Here is a 21,280-nt window from a genome sequence, read left to right on the forward strand (position 1 = left end):
AGGAAGTACTGACTTGTTTGTGGGACTATGCATTGTATGATGACTATCCTAAAAGGTCCTTAGTCGAAAGGGTTGTGTGGACGCGCAGCCGACTAGACTAGCATATGACACGGTGGATGGCTCGGTCTCACTGGCCATGAAGCATGGGATGCTAACCGGATAATATAGACTCGAAAGGATCTGGTCGGATTCGACATAGTTGGATCCGAGTCGAGAAAAGGTCCGAGTAGGACAGACCTAACTATGAGACGCAGCGATAGGTCATATGTGAGTTTCTAGTACAATATATGTTATATGTCCTACGACATGAGGTGGCGCATGTAATCAAGATGGTGACAGACCTGCTTTAGGCCAACCAAACGTTATTCCATAACTGGGTGGTTATAAAGGTAGGTTTTAGGCTTGTCCAAACTCATGCCATGAGACATGGTCGAGCAAGATGGCATTTGCCCCTCTGATCAGGAGAGATATACTATGGGCCCCTCATGTGATCTGACCAAGATAAGCATGGCCATGCGACAAGGATCATGCGATAATCCGGTTTGTGGTCGGCATCACTGGAACGAGAAAGAGGTCGGGCTAGCGCAAGGATGATAGACTCGCCTTGAGCCCGACAACATATATCGTGTGGCAAAGGGAATATAAGTGTGATATGTTGTATAGGTTCGCCAACCGGATGCATTATCTACTTGGTGGTTGGCATGCCTTGCTAGAGGCCGCTACCAGCCGAGCAGGTCGGAGGTGATCCGACGTGCGACCAAGACGACTTGAACCTAAGGGGTCGCGCGCTTAAGGGAAGGAACATGTGAGGTTGGATACAACTCCATGAGTCTGATGTGATCCTACTTGGACTCGGATCCAGACCGGACATACTTTGGGCTTTAGGGTCCATTCGGGGCAAGTGTTGAGCCCGCAATGGATGCCTATAAATAGTGGAGGTGCAGCACACTCATTCAGATGATCGCTTCGGCGCCATCACTAGGGCTTTGCATGTGTTGCAACTAGCCACCTCCACTCGCTGCTGGTTGTGTGATCGGACCTAGCAGTCTGCCGCACGATATTCCTCATGCACGTGTGGATACCGTTAGAGGCAGTGCACTTGTGCCACTCCAGCGAACCTGTTCGCGGGATCCGATGACCGACTCTTCGAGGGACATCAGGCGAGGAGGAGACGAACCCCGCAGATGCGCTGCCCCAACTCTACTTCCGTTGCACATCACTGCACGTCTAGTGGTAACGATCTATGATCCATCTCTGTTAGCATGTTCCTGGATGTTCTGTGGGTAGGCAAATTTTAATTTGCAGTCAACGCACCCTACCATAGAACCCAACAGACGTGATCTCTCGATGGTGTCCACACATGTTCAATTCCGTAGAGGCGTTTACTAGATTGGGAGGGATGGATATCTACCACGCTCGTTCAATGCTCATGCCTCCATCTGCCGCTATTAACCAGGCTCGCCACCTAAGAAACCAACTCCGGCGCTCGCACATTGACACACCCAGACACTTGGCTTCACCGACATCCACTATTTAAAAGCGGCCACACCCGGCGAGGAGCACACCACAACCCATCTGCTCCACATTTTTCTCTTGTGCACCACATCTTCCACGACCGCGAGCGGGAATGCTATGTGAGATAGCCCGTCGACGGAGATGGAACATGAGGTAGCCGCCTAGTAGAGCCGTCGTGCCAGGAGGATAGAGGCAGGCGAGACGTCCAGCTCTCCTGAGGTCTCCGACGATGACGACACCACAATGGAGACTGGCTCGGACGATGACTTGGCACCGGCGCCCACACCATTCTATGCTGATTTGACCATGGAGCAGGCGCAGGCACACTTCAACGCCGTCATGGTGGAGCAGGAGCCTACACTCACATCTATGTCGGTGTTCCGGCAGGCGCAGGAGGAGGAGGGGTACAACGTCTTTCTCCTCGAGAAGCACCGACTGGTGGAGGGTCATATCTACGGTGAGCCACGAGCGAGGAAGCCGCGGCGGCCATGGCCGCGGTGAACCCCAGCTTCATCGCCAAGCAGCGGACGCTCTACAAGGCCACCCATGCTGAAACTGCCGCTCGCAACGCACAAGCGGCACAACCAGACACAGAGGCAGCGCTAGCTACACATGCAATCATGGACGAGAATGCTGCGAGCTGCACATCCTAAGCGCGGCCAAACTCTGTTTGGTCGTGCCAATGGGACGAGGAGTGCCAACCCCTCACATCCACCGGCGATAGATAGGTGCGGAGGTAGCGCCAGCTGCATAGGCGATCACGGACGAGAATGTTGCGAGCTACACATCCTAAGCGTCGCCAAACATTGTTTGGTTGTGCCAGTGGGACGAGGAGTGCCAACCCCTCACGTCCACCGGCGACAGATAGGTTGCAGACTCCGACGAGGATGAGTAGGACATGGGAGGCGGTAGTGCGTTGTGTCCCAAGTGGACCGGTCCGTCTTCCATGTTCTACTCTTCCACGCCGGCGATCCTACCTTCACTTCGCGTGTCTTATCACCACCACTCATGGGGCGAGATGAGCCTGGTGATCGCCGGACGGAAACAACAACTTGGACGACGGTCGCCGCCATAGAAGCGAGGTTAGGTCCAGTCCATTTTTTAAATGAAATTTGTTTGAATTGTAATGAATTTCATTCGTTTTGTATGAAAAACATCTGGTTTCCATGTAATCCGTCGGGTTTGTTCAAATCCAGCTTGAAATGTATGCGGCTAGTTTTGGATGACCACTGGCTGCCCGGTCCGCGGACGGATGGAGTGTCCGGTTTGCGGGTCGGCAACGGAGATGTCCTGAGAGCATCTCCAGTCGCCCCCCCCCCACCCCACGGGCTAGAAAAAGCGTCGCTTGGGGGCGAACCGACGATATTTTCACCGTGGGGGCGATCGGGTTCCCAGTCGCCGCCTAGGTCGCCCCCAGACGCCCTTTGTGTAAACACTTTAAAAAACATTCAGCCAAAATTCGGCAAATACGACATATATTCGGCAAACATGACATAAATTCGGTAAACACGACATAGATTAGGCGTTCCACGGTTCTTTTACATATAGAAAACATAAAATCTACTAAAAAACAAAGGGACGCACCTACAGGCCGAAGAACTGGCTGAACGCGGCGTAGTCACCATCGTCGTCCTCCTTCTCCTTCACACGGCCATCCTTGCTGGACCCTGCCCGGGGTCGCCCTGGCGGTCAGGTTTGGTCGGCGGCGGCGCGTCGTCCTCGTCGCTGTCCTCTGATACGTCTCCAATGTGTCTATAATTTATGAAGTATTCATGCCATGTTTACAACAGTTTTATATGGTTTTGGTATGATTTGCATGGAACTAAACCGGAGTGACGTTGTTTTCAGCAGAACTACCGTGGTGTTGTTTTTTGTGCAGAAATGAAAGTTCTCCAAATGAGCTGAAACTTTTTGATAATTTTTTTGGAACAAAAGAGACCCCCGAAGCTTCATGGAAGGACCAGGAGGTGAAGGAGTAGTGCACAAGACATCGGGGCGCACCTGGGCTCTTGTTCGTGCCCCGGTGGGTTGTGCTCACCTCGAGGCCCATCTTCGCGTGAAACCAACGTCAAAAAATCCTATAAATAGAGAAACCATCAGAAATAACCCTAGATCAGAACGCGGCCACGAGAAACCAATCAAGACCCCATTCTGGCACCCTGCCGGAGGGGGAAATCATCACCCTAGGGCATCTTCATCATCCCGGCGGCCACCATGATGAGGAGGGAGTAGTCCACCGTCGGGGCTGAGGGTTTGTACCAGTAGCTATGTGTTTAATCTCTCTCTCTCTCTCGTGTTCTTGAGATGTCACGATCTTGATGTATCGCAGGTTTTGTTAATATAGTCGGATCATATGGTGTTTCCCCCTCTCTATCTTGTGATGAATTGAGTTTTCCCTTTGAGATTCCGTTCTTATCGGATTGAATACTTTTACGGATTTGAGAAACACTTTATGTATGTCTTGCTATGAATACCCGTGGTGACAATGGAGTATCATATTGATTCACTTGATATATGTTTTGGCACTCAACTCGCGGATTCCCGAGGTGACATTGGGGTAATCTATGCATAGGGGTTGATGCACGTTCTTGTCTTTGTTTCTCCGGTAGAAATCTTGAGGCACTCTTTGAAGTTCTTTGTGTGGATCGAGTATTATGAATCTGAAATTGTTTGATGCATATCGTATAATTAACTCACGGATACTCGCGGTGACATTGGAGTATCTAGGTGACATTAGAGTTGGTTGATATGTATCATATGGTGTTATTTTAGTACGAACTCTTGATAGATCAGTCGCAAAGAATAACCTGGTGTTATTTTAGTACGAACTCTTGGATAGATCGATCGGAAAGAATAGCTACAAACAATTTATTCTTATGTTCTACGCTAGATAGGAACTTTGGAGTGATTCTTCATTGCATGTTGAGGGATGGTTATGTGATCCAATTAGATTAGCATTGTTGAGAGATTGCACTAGCGAAAGTACGGACCCTATGCCTCATTTTTAAGCATTGCAATACCATTTGTGCTCCATTTTATCAATTGCTACCTTGTTGTTTTTATTGTTCTTATTACAAAAACCAATATCTACTATCCATATTAGACTTGTATCACCATCTCTTCACCGAACTAGTGCACCTATACAAATTATCATTGTATTTGGTGTGTTGGGGACACAAGAGACTTTTTATTATTTGGTTGCAGGGTTGTTTGAGAGAGACTATCTTCATCCTACGCCTCCCACGGATTGATAAACCTTAGGTCATCCACTTGAGAGAAAATTGTTACTATCCTACAAAACTCTGCGCTTGGAGGCCCAACACGTGTCTAAAAGAATAAAGTTGCGTAGTAGACATCATCCTCGAGCACGATCACGCCTCCTTCCTTGCGTCCACGGCGGTGCGCGGGGATCTCCTCCAGGGCGCGGCGCTGGCGCTCCATATCCAGCCTGGCCCAATTCTCCCGCACCCACTTCATGGCGGCCTCATTGTCGAGCGTGTCATCGGGCTCGCTGTTCACGACGGCGAGCCCCGGCTCCGTCTTCGGCTTAATGAGGCGAGGGGGCGAGGAGGAGGCACGACCGCCCTTGTTGATGACGATGCCGGCGCTACGGGTGCGCCGGACGAGCGGCGTTTCCACGGGCTCGGCCTTGACGCTGACGATCGCCGGCGCCCCGGATGAGTGGGAGGAGGAGGGGGACCCGCACAGCATTCTCCTCGGAATCCATGCGTCGTCACTCCGGCGGGGCGGCGGGGCAGCCGAGTACTCGAGGACGGCGTGGAGCGTGCGGTCGGGGACGCACCACCACAGGCGGCGGCCATCGCTGTTGTTGCGCCCCCGCACCACCGGCGCGTTGTTGATGGAGGCGAGTCGCTCCGCCTGCCGGCATTCGAAGTACGCCGCCCACGCCTCATGGTTGCCGGCGTCGTACTCCGGGAGGGCCCGGTCCTCCTCTGGCAGGGAGGCCCGCACACGCTCGATCTCGGTGTGGAAGTGGGCGGGGTGTTCGACTTCAGGGAGATGGGCGCCGAGTAGTTCGCCCCGTGGAGGAGGTGGGCTTCCCACTCGTGCAGGAGCGGCGGCTGAAGCCGTTGGCCGCCGCCGCGTCGCCGGGGGACGTTCACCCACCTGTTGTGCGTGCACGCGCTGGCTAGAGGAGGAGGGAGGGAAAGAGAGGGCGTCGGTGGCGAGAGAGGGGGGCTGCGGACGAGTGCTTCCACTGGCGAGGGAGGGGCGGCTTTTATAGCGGCCGGGGGGCGGCAACGTGTGTACGCGTGGCAAGAGGAGGCGCGTCGCCGCACTACGCCGCCCGTGAGGAATCAATGAAAGACTGACCAGCGCAAGCCTTAGTATTGATTCCTCGCGGGAAACCGAGGCGATGAGGACGACGAGGCGTGGCGGTCGCTGACTCAGCAGGCCCGTTGTCCTTTCGCGCCAAAAACGATTGCCACGGCGCCCCCAGTGCGTCAGGTTCGGCCTGGGTCCACCGGCACCAGTTTCAGGCTTAACCGGTGAAAATGGACCTCCAGGGGACGCGACTGGGCCGAGACGCAAGAAAATGGCCCGGGGGGGGAGGGGGGGGGGGCTGTTGAGGCGCGACTGCAGATGCTCTAATGCCGCTTTCACCGGGTGGAGATGCTCTAATGCCGCTTTCACCGTCATACTTTATTCGTGAACATTTTCATTATCAATGTCGTGGTATAAACTTTTGTAGAGTTGCTACTCCAATGTACACCTCCCACAAGTAATGATGGACGTTCGGTTCATGTGTGATGCTAGCGGCAGCGGGTGCAGGAAGCAGCAACATGAAAGATGGGCGCCAAGGGCCACCGTTCACTCCCTCGTGCGAGCAAGATGAACGTCGCGTCGCAGCCATGTCCTTTTGTATATTACTAGGCAGGTGAAGCATTACTCTTAACGTACACTACGTACATAAATTTGACGCATGTTTCCTGGTACACAATCCATGTTATGAGCAACTACCACCACAAGCACGCATACTGCAGAACATACTTGCATACTACGTTTGATGCTGACAGAACTACAGACAGGAAATCATCGCAAGAAAAAACTACAGATAATAAATTAATCTGCAAAAGATACTTGGCATACTACGTTTAATGCTGATCAAACTACAAATAAGAAATTAATCTGCACACAAAGTACACAATCAGTTTAAGACAAACATATGGTTACAAGCACTCAGTAAACCTCTATGTACATTTTTTTTTGAACGGTCACCGAGGGGGAGAGCTTCCCCACCTGAATATATTACCACTCAAAAGGAGGAGTCGAGAATTACAATAGTAGTTTGGTTACAACATGATCATTAGGGTACAGCTGAAGAGAGGAAGTGAAGCCATTGTCTAGCGGAGATATTGTCTTCTTTCTTTTTGAACCGAAAAACCCATAGAGAGAAGTCAGCAACAATGTTCCGTATGGTGGTTCTGTGTGTATGATCGTCATTCCTGAAGACGAGCGTGTTTCTAGAATCCCATAGCTTCCAAGAGATAGTCAGAACCACCGAAGGCCAGATATTGGGGTTGAGGCCATGAAGCGTTGGGTGTTGGAGCAGAGCAGCAAGGGAGGTCGGGGCCGGCAGGCCCAGGGAGGACCAGACCTGTGTAGCATAAGAACAGTTGGAGATGAGGTGGAGTGCATCTTCATGAGGGTCTTTTACAGCGCGGACATGCGGCGGATTGGGCAATGTGTTTGTGGAACATGTTTGCCTTCGTGTTGAGCCGGTCACGGAGGAGGAGCCATGCGAAGATCTTGACTTTGATCGGGACTTTGGAAGACCAGACAAAGTCGTGGTGAGGGTATGTATCATCTTCAGCAGTAATGGAGGAGTAGGCGTTCTTGGCAGAGAACAGTAGTCCGTGGGTGAGGGATCTTTCGTCAGGTTGGTCCGTTTGCTGGAAATCCTGCAACAACAACAGCACGCAATCCAACTCGCGAGCAGCAGCATTAGACAGACGGTTCCGTAGGTTCGCCAACAAGCTGGTTTGCCAAACAGTAGCCACTAACACCTTGTCATCAATGGAGTGTGAGAAGAGGTTTGGGAAGACGTTTTGGAGGGGAGACTGCAGTAACCATTTATCAAGCCAAAAGAAAGTGGATAGGCCATTGTATGTGAGCACAAATGAGTGCTGAATTAGCAGTGGCAAGTTGTTGTTAATGATCTTCCAGAGGAAGGAGGGTTTTGAGGTTTTTGCTGCAATGCCAAGAGGGTATTGGTGGTGGTACCATTGGGTCCAGGGGATGTTTGGGTGTTGTAGAATTTTGGAGGAGAATTTCATAAGCAAGCAGCGGTTTTGAACTTCCAGATTTTTCATGCCTAGACCACCAGTATCTTTAGGTTTGCAAACGTTTTTCCACGCGACCAAGCAGCTCGCCCCAGTGCAGGTTGGCTCGTTAGACCAGAAGAACGCCCTCCGGATGGCGTCTAGTTTGGCTATGATCGATTTTGGTAGGCGAAAGACGGACATAAAATAAACTGTTAAGGAGTCAAGAACCGCAGTTAGCAGGGTGAGACGTACCCCCCGAGAGAGCAGGCGGGCCACCCAACCGAAGAGGAATTTTCGGAAGCTGTCTATGATTGGGTCGAAAGCTGTGAGAGGCAGTTTGGTGGGGGAGAGTGGTAGACCTAGATACACTAGCGGGAAGGAGGATAAGGAACAACCAATCGTTGTGGCAATGCTGTTTTGCGTGGAAGAGTCGGTGGCTATGGTGAGAAGAGCCGTTTTTTGGAAGTTGATGACTAGCCCCGTTGCAAGGGCGAAGTCATGAAGGGTGTTTTTGAGGATGATGGTGGCGGCGTCGCTAGCCGCAGCAATTATCAGTGTATCGTCAGCGTATTGAAGTGTCACAGGTGGTTCGTTAGGCCGTAACGGGTGACAAAGAACGTTGGTTTGGAACGCTTTTGCGATTAGACGTTGAAGGACGTCGGCAACGATGATGAATAAGTATGGCGAGAATGGATCACCTTGGCGGAGGCCACATCTACATTGAATCCAGGATCCTGGAACGCCATTTAAAAGGATAGATGTTTTCCCAGTGAGAAGGATATTTTGTACCCAAGAACAGAAGTCAGAGGGAAAACCGCGGGCTTGTAAGATTTGTATGAGGGAGGACCAGCATATGGAGTCAAAAGCTTTCCTGAAATCGAGCTTGAAGATCATGGTTGGGGCTTTACGGGAGTGGCATGCACTAAGGATATCGGCAGCGTATATAAAGTTTTCAGCAATGTTACGTCCATGAAGGAAGCCAGTCTGGTCATAATGTATGAGCAGTGGGATGAGAGGTTTAACTCTGTTGGTGAGGACTTTGGCAACTGCTTTTGGCGTGCAGTTTTGAAGAGATATGGGTCTAAACGCGTCTGGGGTTGTTTGTGCCTGAGATTTTGGAAGAAGGACCATGTAGGCCCAGTTGAATCGTTCTAAAGAAGCAGTTTGATCATGGAAGGTAGCGAAGAAGGTTAGGATGGGTTTTTTGATATCATTCCAATATTTTCTGAAGAAGATGGGTCCAAAGCCATCTGGTCCAGGGCTAGCATTGGTGTTCATAGAGAGGAAGGCTTGGTATATTTCGTCATAAGAGAAAGGTTGTGCAAGATCACTGAGCTGGGGGAGGGGTGAGGGGTACAGTTGTTGCAAGCTGAAGTTCCATGTTGCATTTTTTGAGGTCTCGATGAGCTGTTGGAAGAAGTCCTTTAAGATGTCAGCTTTTTGTTCGTGCAGAAAAACTTCGGAAGTGTTGTGTAAAAGAATGGGAATCTTGTTTGATCGAGAGCGCTGCGTAGCCGAGGCATGGAAGAATCGAGTGTTTTCGTCACCGTCAATGGCGACCCTGATCTTTCCCCTCTGTTTCCAGAAGGCGATTTTTTGTTTGATGGTATGTTGTAGCAAGTTGCAGAGCGTAAGCCTCAGTTTTTGTTCGATCGGGAAGAGAGGAGCGAATTCCTCGTTTAGGTCAAGGGCCTGGAGAGCGAGTTTGCAATTTGTTTCCCGTTGATAGATGGGCCGCAGCGACTTGGCCCAAGACTTTAGGGCCGATCTTGTACCTTTAATTTTTTGAGCGAGCGAAGCTGCCGGATCAATGAAACGCCCACCGTGGCGCTGTGGGCCGGGCTGCCAGCAGCCGCGCACAATGTTAGAACAGGCTGGGAAGGAGGTCCAAAATTGTTCAAATCGAAAAAGGCAGGAAGATGGGACGGATGTGGATACGGTGACGAGGAGTGGAACATGATCAGAGACAAATCGAGTGAGGGAGGTGAGGTGTGAGTTAGGGAAAAGAGCATCCCAAGATAGATTGACCAGTACCCTATCTAGGCGAATCAGCATGGGGGATAGTCTTTTATTTGACCAGGTAAATTCTCTATCAAGGAGCGGGAGCTCTAAGAGAGCAAGTTGGTCGATGGTGTCGTTAAAGGCATCAGCCTCCGATCGTCTAAAGTTGTCGTTGTTGCGTTCATTGGGGAATCGAGTTAGGTTGAAATCACCTATTAGGAGCCAAGGAGATTGAGGTGGTGGTTCGATCTGTTTCAGTTTGTCAAGGAAGACTAGTTTTAGCTCTCGTTGCGAGGGGGCGTAGACATTAGTGATGAAGATATTATGTGGCGATGCAAGACATGATAGCGTTAATGTGGATGTGAAACGCCTGTGTTGGCAGTTGAGAAGCGAGAAGCAACGTGAGTTAGAAGCCGAGAGAATGCCGCCCGCCGTTCCGATTGCGTCGAGGTGGTTATTAGAGTCTAGGAAGCGCGGCAAGATCGATCGTAGTTTGATTGTGTCTGGTTTTTGTAATTTGGTTTCTTGAAGAAGGGCAATGGATGGGGGTAGGAGATTGATTTCAGAGAACACATTGGAGCACTTATCATTATCTCCTAGACCGCGAATGTTCCAGGACACGATAGAGTAGGTAGCGTTTTTCATAATGGAAACTTAAGTTGACACCTTACATAGGGGTATTGACCCAACAAGCAACCATTTCGGGTCAAGGTACAGTACGGCAAACTGACAGAAGCAGGCATGAGCACCATTACAAGTAGATTAAACCTAACACAGCGACTACAGGTCGGAGCGAGGCCCCGGATACATGGCCAGACATGGCCGCCACACACGTGGCCGCGGAGAAGAGAGCACATCATGGCGATCCCAGGCCACCAGAACCGGAAGCGAGGTCCGCCAGCATCTCCGGCGTGGCGCCGCAGACAGCAGCGACGGCGGCCAGGTCCTCAGGCGAGGCAGGACCGTGCGCAGAGCCGTCGATGAGCCCAGAGTCGTCGCAGAGCCGAGCGTGGATCAGGGCGTCGAAGAGGTCCTTGGAAGCAGCAGATAGGTCGAGCTTCTTTGCCTTGGAGCGCATGGCCTTGGAGGTCATGGAGTAGATAGGCGGCTCTATTTCAGCCAGCCTAGCGCTGCGTCTAGCCTTGATGCCGGAGTCAGCAGCCATCTTGGCGCGCCTGCTGATGCGCCTGGCAAGGCACTCATGCGTAGGCTCTAGGGGCAGGTCCAGTGGCTGGGCGGAGAGATCCACAGGAAGGGGGAGCGGCTGAAGGGCAGGTGGGGATGGTGGAGGAGGCGGTGTAGGTGGCAGAGGAAGTGGAGATGGTGGGGCTGGCAGTGCAAGCAGGGGACGTGCATGGCGCGAGCGAGCATGCAGCTTCTGTGGAGAGGGGGAGCGAGCGGGAGGGGTCCATGGGGCATGAACAAGCATGGCAACGGGCATGCCGTCAGCCATGACTGCGAGGATTGGGATGCCGTCGAGCGGCCTGTCAGCAGTGGGAGATGGGGGAGGGCCCAAGGGCGACTCCGGGGTGCATGCAAATGTGACATGGCCATGGCAGTGTTCCTGATTTGAGTAACAGTGGAGGGAGAGAGGCGAGGGTTTGATGAGAGGGAGGATAGGGAGCCGTCGTCCCCGTCCTCAGAGCTGAAGGGCGATGCCCCGGAGCCGTGACGGAAGAGCGCGCGGCTCTCCAGCTTGACAACGACGATGTCGTTGTCGGGGAGACGCACCGTGAGGCATGGAGGGAGGACAAAATCGCGGGCAACCATGACGAGCGCGCGAACGCTAGAGTGGTCACCCTGGAAGCAGTGTTGGTCGGCAGAGACAAAGTCACCAAGGTGGGAGAAGAAGTAGTCTGCCCCCTCCGGGTGCCAGAGCTCATCGGGATAACCGAAAGCCTCGATCTCAGCCATGTGAACGAAGATGGCCGTAGATCTATTGTCAGCGTGTTCAGGCTTCGAAGAACAGGGTATTGCCCTGGTGGTGGATCGGCCCATGGCCAGTGGCTGCGAGGCGCTCGTCTACGTTGGCAAAGGAGAGACGGTCGGCGCCACGTGCGGAGGAAGTGAGGCCGAACGTGGGATTGTTGCGGTGTTGAGCGAGGGCGTGGCGGATGAACCTAAATGGGTTAGGCATAGGAGTGGCAAGGTGTACGTAGGCAAGGTTGTCCACCTGGCGGACTAGGCAGCTTGGAGGGACAAGGAGAGGGATGTGTGGTGCCGGTGGAGGGAAGCATGATGTTGCGGTGGGAATGGTGACTGGGGAGGGGGTGGGGTGGAGCGAAGGACGGCGACGGGGGGAGGATGAGGAGGTGCGCGGTCCGAAGATGAGCGGGAGACGGAATGGCGGCAGATCGTTGGTGAGGACGCAGTGGGAGCCGAACCAGATTGGTGCGCCATCGGAGCGCGTGGAGCCGGCCGACGAGCCGGAGGCGGTGTGGGTGCCCGTCGTGTGTGCCATAGAGCTGCATGGCGGTCGCACAAAAGCAGGGTTAATACGCGGTGAAGGGGGCATAGGAGGGAAGAACGGGAGGAAGCGGATGGCCTTGCACCTGTAGCTCCGGTGGCCGGAGCACCAGCAACGAGAGCACCGGACGGGGTCGCGACAGTCTGCGATGGTGTGGTCGCTAGCAAGGCACCGAAAACACCTAGTCTTCTTCTTGCGGCTATAGTGGTGGTGGAAGTGTTTGAGGCTAACCATCTGAGAAGGAGGCGATTTATAGGCTGGAGAGGGCGATGGATGGGGGAGAGGGGATGCAGGGGCCCGAGGCGGGGAGCAGAGCAAAACCTCCCGGTAGCTGCGCGGGTCTTGCAACGGCGTGGAGATCGAAGAGCTTAGCAGACTGGCAGCGGTGGCAGGGGCGTGGCACTGGGTAATGGCGATCTCGGGATGGAGCTGAGGGGACTGGGCGGAGAGTAGGCTGACGGAGGTAGGGGAGGCAGGTGGTGGAGTAGACGTGATGATGGTCGCATGCGTGCGCATGCATGCGTTGGTTTTGTCGCGCGGTGAGGACGAGCGGGGGTGCGATTGTGGGACCCGTGGATCAGTGGCTGTTAGGTAAGATATGGGGTGCGCGTTGGAACCTGGGGGGTCGAGCAGGCCGAGCGGCCGACCGGGGGGCGGCTGTGGTGACGCAGGTGGGCCGGATGCGTCAGTGTCATGTGATGGGTGGCGTGAGGTCGGGTGGTCTAAGGTTGGATTGTTTAACGAACTAGGCTGGTCGAGGGGGTGTACGGTGCGGTCGTCTACACCGTCTCGTTTTCTCTCTGAAGAAAGGATGCAGGGAGACTTGGCGGGGGAGGCCGAACCAGATGAGCGGCACACGTGTCCCAGGCCATCGATTGCGTTCCGGTCAACCGAGGCAGCAGCAGTGGAATCCACGCATGGAACAGTGTGTTGTATCTTGGTATGCAGGTGAGAGAGATCTTGCGGTAGTTTTTTAGTTGACGGGTGCGGTCCAAGCAAGGACGTGCGGTGAGTGGGCAGGATGGGTGCGAATGGGTCGATTGAGTCCGGTTCAAACACTACAGGCAATGGTACCGATCGCACTATTTGAGATGCTTGGTCAAACGAGTCAAATAGTTGAAGTTCAAAATTTGAAAAAAAGGATGGGCGCGCAACGGAGGACCTCAGATCTGACCTTGACCGAGTACACATGCACTAAAAACAAGTTCGGAGCGAGCGTGATCGCATGGAAAACCCGTTGGAACGAAAACTGGTGGTCTAGAGCATTATTAATCAGAGTTTCATTAGCGCAAACTGACTTAGAAGAGAACACGATCCAGATAGGAGTATTTGGTTGGTGTGTTAGGCATGTGGTAGGAGTGGTGACAAGGCAGTGGTACTTAGAAAAAATCAGCTTATTGAACGAAATGCCAGGCCGGAACGGTCGTACCTTTGTATGCGATCGCAGAGTGGAGCTAGTTGCGGGAGTTGCAGTAGGTCCAACAGGCAGCCGACCGTTGGCGAGAGAATGGCCCACCTGCATGGAGGCCATGCACGGAGAGGAGCGTGCTGAGTCGTCGACGACTACGCGAGGAGGCGCCAGCGCATCATGTAGCGGCGGGGATGGCCGCGCCGCTAGCATGGCCGGCGAGGCATGAGGCGCCACGGTGATGGTGGCGAACATGCGAGGCGCCACAATCGAGGAGCAGGCCGCCATGAGCGTGGCAACATGGTGGGAGGCGACCGGTACATTGAACGCAGCGTTGGAGAGGCGTTGAACTTCGATAGAACACGCAGGTCCACCAAAGCGGAAGGAGAGAAGCGAGGCGACGAGAGTTTCATCGACCATAAAATCCGCTTTATGGACGAAGAAGATGATTGAGGTGGGCAAGGCCGAGGCAATTGGCGCTGCAAAAACTTTGGACGAGCAGAGATCATGAATGTTGCGCGCGAAGTCGACGCCGGGAGAGGGGAAGAACCCGAGCTGAGAGCGCAGGAATGCGTCGGCATGGCCGAAGCGGTCGCCGATGTCAAGGGGCTTTGTTTGGTGGATGGGTGGACGGTGTGTGGAGGTGGGTGGCGGTGGAAAAGGGGGAAACTGGATGGAGTGGCTTGTGGCGACGAGGATGGGCTCGGCAATGAGAGCTTGAACGATGCGCATATCGGATACAGAGATGCGAAAGAGTTGATCATGGAGGCGAGTCACCTGGAAAGGGGGGGCGTTGCCGCCCAGGCAGGCTTGCATGAGGACGGCCACCAGTTCTTCGTCAAGGACGAGCGAAGAATGATGGACATGCACGGAGAGGAAGCATGGAGGTTCATGGCGACGCGGGTTGATATGCTTGGAAAGGCACCGCCAAACTTGCGCCTGGAAGTCGTCACCCATAGCGTCGCCGACGTCGAGCGCGGCCCGCAAGGCTTTGGCGGTGGGGGAGTCATGCCGTCGGAGAGGGTCATGGAAGGTGGCCGTCGTAGGAGGCGGGGGAGGGGTGGAGGCGGTGGGTGGGGCTGGGACGCCGGAGGGGAGAGGGGAGCGAGGGGGGACGGGAGCCATTTCGTATGTGTCATCCATCTGCACTAGTAGTCCGGGAACACCTTAAGAATCCTCTATGTACATTTGCATCATTAGGTACTATTAATTTGAAAGAACAAACAAACCTTAAGGATGTAATGCCGAGAGGAGAGACTACAAACGAAAACAAATATCTACAACATCAACCGTGCCGCCGTGACAAAATATGCCTGTCCTGCAAGAATATAGTGGCAAAAATAAAACTTCAAGTAGATATGTCCGAAAAGGAAAAAGAAACAGTTCCGCTTCCAGTGGTTCTACACAACACAGGTGTAAGAAGTCGCTTTATTGTGCAACATATATTTATGACTAAAGCCAAACTATTGTCCTACTAGTAAATGCACACGTGCTTTGGATGTTCAACTAATATAACTAAAACATGATAAATCATTTCTCTCAATGTTCACAAGTGTATATACTTGCATATTCTACATGATTTCATACCTTGCAATATTATTGCTGAGGTGGAAGAAAACTGTAAAAAAAATGTTACTATGCACGCCACACTTTTTAAGAAAGGCAAGTACATATGAAATTAAACATTTATTACAAGCACAAGAAAATATTAAGCCTACGTATGCTCTAAAATTTAAATGGCATGCATTTCCTTAGTGGCAAGGATGATTTGCTCCAACATACTTGACCAAAGGGCTGTTATATAACTCAATGTTTCTATAAATGTTTTGTAAGTAATTCAACAGCCGATTTGCATCCAATGATGGCAAGCATTAGTTGTTTTGGTTGAATGAAATGAAATGCTATTGATGGTGGCCGAGTTTTCTTTCGCATCAGGTGTTCCTGAATAACTAAGAATGTAATAACTGTTCCAGGCTGAATGTGTAAAGAAAAAGGTTAATTGATGTGTCGTAGAAGATTTATGGCATCTCCAGGTCATTAGCATTTTGGACAATTAGCAACGCAACAAACAAGTATACAAAGCAATCTGCCAGGGAATTAGGGCAGTAGAGTTGCAGTTTAATAGTTATTTCAATTGTGGCTATTAGTTTTGAAGGGCAGAGATGCAAAACTTTACAACTTTCATCAGATATTGCTATTCATGGGTTTGTTGCAAGAATTTTGTAATGGTGATTTACAACTCACAAAAGAGGGACCAGCAATTTATTTGTTTGGACAGTGACCAAAATAGCCCTAAGATACTTTGCCAAGAGAACGACATTTACCAATTTGGTCATTACATGCCCATGAATTGACATAAATTTCTGCTAAAAGAACTAAAGAATGACAATGGAACCTTACGGAAGTTTGGCAATATGCCAAAGGCCAAATCTAATCAAAGATACCAAATTTCTGAAAGGCAAACTTGGGCATCCATGTAATCCAAACCAAACACCACGCGAGGATAGCCAACCAGTGACACACAATGCTAAGGTCATGAAACAAACATACACGACTTATTGTTTTGTTTCAAGAACTATGGCATAGGCCCTGCAAGGAGTGCATAACACTGATCTCCAGATAGACCAATCAGAAATGCAATCTCTCATGCAACAAGCACTTCTTACAGATTCAGCAACTATGTGCCTATCAACCTAAGTAGTAAGTAGACCATAGAAACATGGTTTATTACTAGTGTACAATAAATATAAGTTATATTTACTCGTTATCCTAGTTAGTTTAAAAGTTGTAGTCCATTGTGCAAAGTGTGGTCGTGAACCCAACTAGTTAAAGTAAGTTCTGCAAAATGACACTGCAACAGCCTGGTATCAATTGCAACACGGTATCATAATCAAGCTCTGGCATATTCTTGATACCTATCTATCATACTATAAGTACCAGGACATGCGAAAATGCATATAAACAATATTATCTGTAGTGCGCTACAATCAATAAAAACACAATGAAATGTCTTAATTTACTACCATCTCCCCAAAAGAAACAAACAGGGTTAGAGAAAAAAGAAGTCCCAAAAACTTATGCCTTCTTATCATGCATGAAGTACGGAGCCTGATGATATACATCAGCATATGTGGGCTTAATGAGGCTCCATAGTGGAATTAGTCATATATTGGAAAACTTAGGATCCGATAATAGTTTGTATATATTGCCTAGGTATGTTGTGATCCTGCGGCACCATCAGAAATGCTGTATTTAAAGAAAACAACTAGAGGAACTTCCATTCATACCTAGCTTTTCTTTGAAATTTTAGGAGAAATACAGTGTAAGTGTCGCCCTGCATCTGCAACATCTTTGATTTCTTGAAGTTGGTCAGCTATATCCTCTAAGAGTTGCAACTGTAATGATTGCCTCCTTCCACTTGCTGCAAGCCTCATCTTGTTTTGTGCACCTTTGATCGCATTCAGACTTTTCCCCAGGAGATCATCTGCGGCAGCTCGATTCTGCAACTTGTCTGCTTGCATTGTTGCATCAGAGAAGCTTCGACCAATCAGGCCTTTAACTGCATAGGAACATCTCAGTTTCAGTACCAGTTTCAAATGATTCTGCAACTATAATAGTTTCTTAAAATGTGTTGACTTGGGTATTCAACATGTCATGCTGGTGAAATAACTAAAGTACAGCCAAAATACAATAGGGGTTAAGCATGTCATGCCAGCACACATGGAAAAATATTCGAAAGTAGTTAACAAAATTCAAGAGGATGCAGGTACACATGTATATATCAATATGAGAAATAAGTTGCAACACTTTTTGTTTGGTAAATCTGATAAATAATATCCAGTTGACAAAACGAAATTATGCAAGGTAGCATGTGAACTCAAAGCAAAATATCCAATAACCAACATGGTTTTAATAAACTAGCATAGCAGCATTTAGGCAAACCAATAAATGAATTGATTGAACCTAGATCAATAAAGATCCAACAATAATTATCAGCAATCAGGAGAAGTGCGAACAGATTTGCAGCATTATGTTTATCGCAATAGAAAAGAACTTAATCCTGTCACATGCTAGATAGTATAGCAAATATCAACCGAGTTTTATTTCTCCATCTGCAGTCTGCACATACCTTCAGTGGAGAAGCAAATATCATCAACAACATGCACATCAAATATATTTGCATCATTGTCGCTTGCCATAAAATCATGGCAAGTCTTGTCTAGCCGCCCACTGTCCTCCTCCTGAAATTCATCAGCAGTCAGCTCTTCCATACCTTTCATACCAGCTGCAGCATTAACTTCAACATCACCACCTTGATCCAGACATCGTGCAGATTGGGGCAAGCACAAACTCCGGGCAGATAGGGGGAGAATTACCACCGTCTCCGTGCCATCATCTTCGCATCTATCTGCCCCCAATTTCGATCCGGCCACAGGAACTTCTCCAAGTGCCTGAAAAGGCAGACTGTCCTCATTCCCATCCTTAACATGACCCACACGAATGGGCGACACTTGTTGGCGCGCGAACTGCTTCTGGAAGCTGAAGACAGAATTATTCCCAGGCTGAACCCCCGCATTCTTATCAAGCGATCTGGAAGAGCTTGGCTCGCCCTCTAGAAAGTAACTGTGCGGCGTCATCATCTCCACCTCCTCGTCATCATCATTCCCGGTGAGACCAAGCATCCGCCGGTAGGACTCCACCTCTTTCTGTAAAGACCTGGTCTCACGCTCCCTCATGAGCAAGATGTCCTTGAGCTCCTCCACCTCATTCTCGTAGAAGGCGCAGCGCTCATCAGAGGTGCGGCGCTGCTGCCGCACCTCCATCTCCAAGGACGATTTCTCCTTCTGCAGACGCAGGATCATCGCCATGGCCTCCTCGGCCGCGGATGCTGCGGCGCTGCGTTCCTTGTCCAGCTCCTGCTGCAGCGCCGAGACGTCATTCCCCTCGTCCACCTCCCGCTTCAGATTCACCTCCTCCTCTTCCTCATCGACGGACTCGGCTTTGCCCTCCCCCTCGTCCTGGCTGTCGTCGTCGGAGTTGAAGACGAAGGGGAAGCGGGAGCGAAGGGAGAGGAGGAGGGACTCGAGGACGCGGGAGGGGTAGCGGAAGAGGAAGGCGAAGAGGCAGGGGAGGTGCGGGCGGGAGCAGGTGCAGGGGAGGCGGAGGCGGAAGAGCGCGAGGAGGGCGGAGGCCGCGGACGCGGCGGCCGCGGCGCAGAGGAAGGCGTAGACGATGGCGAGGTCGAGGAAGGCGCCGGCCAGCGCCCGCGCCGTCCAGCGCGCGTGCACGCCCGCGACGCCAGGGCAGGGCGCCATCAGCGCATAACGATCGCCCGCCGAATCTGAGAGGATTCCCCCGCCGATTCCTCCACCGGATTCCGGGTGGTTGTTGCTGTTCGGTGGGGAAAGGAGTCCTGCCGTGCCGGGATTTGGCTCCCTTGGCCTCGTCGTTTCCAAGGCGGCTGCGCTGCGCGGGCGGTTGCCGGGCGGGCGGCGGGGAAACGGTGGGGGCAGTCGGTGGAATCGCCCGCGCCGACGTGCGGGGTCCACGTCGTGCACCTCGTGCGGCAGGGCTATTTGTTTGGTATCCCGGCGGCCCGGCGCTTCGCTTCGCTTGGCGTCGTTGTTCGGTTGGGCGTTGTCCGGCAGGCCAATTCTGTCAAGCTATACGCGAGCCGCTTCATTTGGCAAAACCAGGCAGGCAGGGCAAGATTACTGACCTGTACCAAACGTCCAAACTCCAAACCACGGGCCACGGTGTTTACTTGTTTAGAATTAGATAGACTTCGGGGATGGGAAATGATCGCGTAGAACAGTCCACCGCGACGTCAGTAATGCTAACTGGCAAACATTTGTTGGAAAGGAACTCCCAGCGAACGCTCTCATAGCCGTTTGATCGCGATCAAACAATGATTTTTTCTTTTTCGAAAAATTGCCTTCTATAAGGAACCCATGCTAGTCTGAACATTATCACCCACTATAAGTAAAATTGTAATAAAAATTGTTCGCAAATGTCATCCTCCACAATGAACGTTTAGCGGCTAAGAGGGTCCCAGTTTTCTTATTTGAGAAGCACAGAAGAACATATGTAGTAACACATCGCCTACACAGGGTTGCTCGTTGGTCTTGGAAGGTCATCGGAGGTGGTAGGGTTCGTTTTCCCTCTGTTAGGGCTAGGCTTTTTGGTGCAAGAGTCTGACGGCGAATCAGGATTAATCGGGAGGGTCTGGCCAAGTGAAGAAAAATGTGGAAGATTTGGTGAGTCGCCTGGATCTTCATGAGGATGGAAAGCAAAAGTTCATTTGGGCGAATGAGTTTAAGGACGGGGAGATAGAAGTAAAGTGGTTGCCGATTGCGAATGTTCGTACAAATAAGGGGTTTAGCCCAACAACCTTGTAGTCTGATGTGAGGTTTGCATGGAATCTGGCCAAGGAGGTCCATTGGTGCAATAATGAAGACAATATTTTCATGGTTCAATTCGGGTGCTTGGGAGATTGAAATACTTCTATGAATATGCGACCCTAGTTATTTCATAATCAAGATTTACTCATTGTGGAATATGGTGGGTTCACGAATCTGAGGTATGTGGTATTGCATAAGATTACAGTCTAGGCAAGAGTGCTTAGGTTGCCGGATAACTTTGTGATCACAGCGGCTATCAAAGGAATTTGTCGTAAGATGAGTAAGGTGTTGGAGGTCCAATCTACCTTAGCACGGATTTTGCTGGGAAGTTTGTTTGAGTTAGAGTGGTGCTAGACGTGACCAAGAAGCTCATCAAGTTTGTGTCCGTAACAAATAATGATGTGACTGAATTCTATCAAGTGCAATATAAAAAAACCCCACTTTGGGTATTGTGGTATGGTAGTCCACTAGTACTAGGAATGCGACACCGTCGAGCATGATGTGTCAAAACTCGAGTGCGGTGATTTCATGTTAGCTGGGTAGAGGTCATGGTACTAGTCAATGTTTTGCTTGTGGACGAGGTGATCTGGATGGCCATGGTAGCGCCCCTCCTTTTGGTAATGGTCGAGGGAGAGGAGACATTCCTTTCGATTATGGTCGTGGATATATGACAGCTGGTGCCATAATGCCTTATTCAATCGGGATGGAGCAGCCGATATGGATGATACGTGTCTCCAGCGTATATATATTTTTTTATTGTTCCATGCTATTATGTTATCCATATTGGATGTTTTATATGCATTATTATGCTATTTTATATCAATTTTCGAGATTAATCTATTAACCTAGTGCCTAGTGTCAGTTGTTGTTTTTTTCTTGTTTTATCTTTTACAAAAAAATCAATACCAGACGGGGTCCAAATAGAACGAAACATTTTGATGTTTTTTCTTGGACAAGAAGACACCCACGAAGCTTTGGGAGGAGGCCAGAAGGCCCACGATTGAGCCACAAAGCTCACCAGGCGCGCCCTAGGGGGCGCCCTATGAGCTTGTGGGCCCCCCGTGGCTCTTCTAACCCTAATATTCGCTCTATAAATAACCAAATATTCCCCGAAGACCAGAGGGCAGACCAAAAAAAACTTTTTCGCTGCCGCAAGTTTCTGTCCTCGTGAGATCCCATCTTGGGGCTTTTTCCGGTACTC

General features: G+C 50.8%; 1 protein-coding gene across 4 annotated transcripts; it reads right to left on the bottom strand.

The window, feature by feature from the left end:
* Window positions 1–6,746: 6,746 nt before the first annotated feature.
* LOC125537852 (myosin-binding protein 7-like) lies at window positions 6,747–19,322 on the bottom strand. 4 transcript variants are annotated; one of them, XR_007296127.1, is made up of 4 exons: window positions 17,808–19,321; window positions 16,966–17,237; window positions 14,908–14,996; window positions 6,747–7,135 (listed from the first exon to the last, which is right to left on the bottom strand). XR_007296127.1 is itself a non-coding variant. In XM_048701171.1 (3 exons), the coding sequence occupies exons 1-2, from the start codon at window positions 18,991–18,993 to the stop codon at window positions 16,966–16,968; spliced, it is 1,458 nt and encodes a 485-aa protein (XP_048557128.1). In that variant the 5' UTR covers window positions 18,994–19,322; the 3' UTR covers window positions 14,810–14,991. The 4 variants fall into 4 exon arrangements, 2 of the variants coding, with proteins under 2 accessions (XP_048557128.1, XP_048557127.1); XR_007296128.1 differs by lacking the exon at window positions 6,747–7,135 and adding an exon at window positions 14,803–14,821; XM_048701171.1 differs by lacking the exon at window positions 6,747–7,135 and having other exon boundaries at window positions 14,810–14,991; window positions 17,808–19,322.
* Window positions 19,323–21,280: the final 1,958 nt, after the last annotated feature.

This window comes from Triticum urartu, chromosome 2, assembly GCF_003073215.2.
Source record: "Triticum urartu cultivar G1812 chromosome 2, Tu2.1, whole genome shotgun sequence".
Classification (NCBI taxonomy): Eukaryota; Viridiplantae; Streptophyta; class Magnoliopsida; order Poales; family Poaceae; genus Triticum; species Triticum urartu.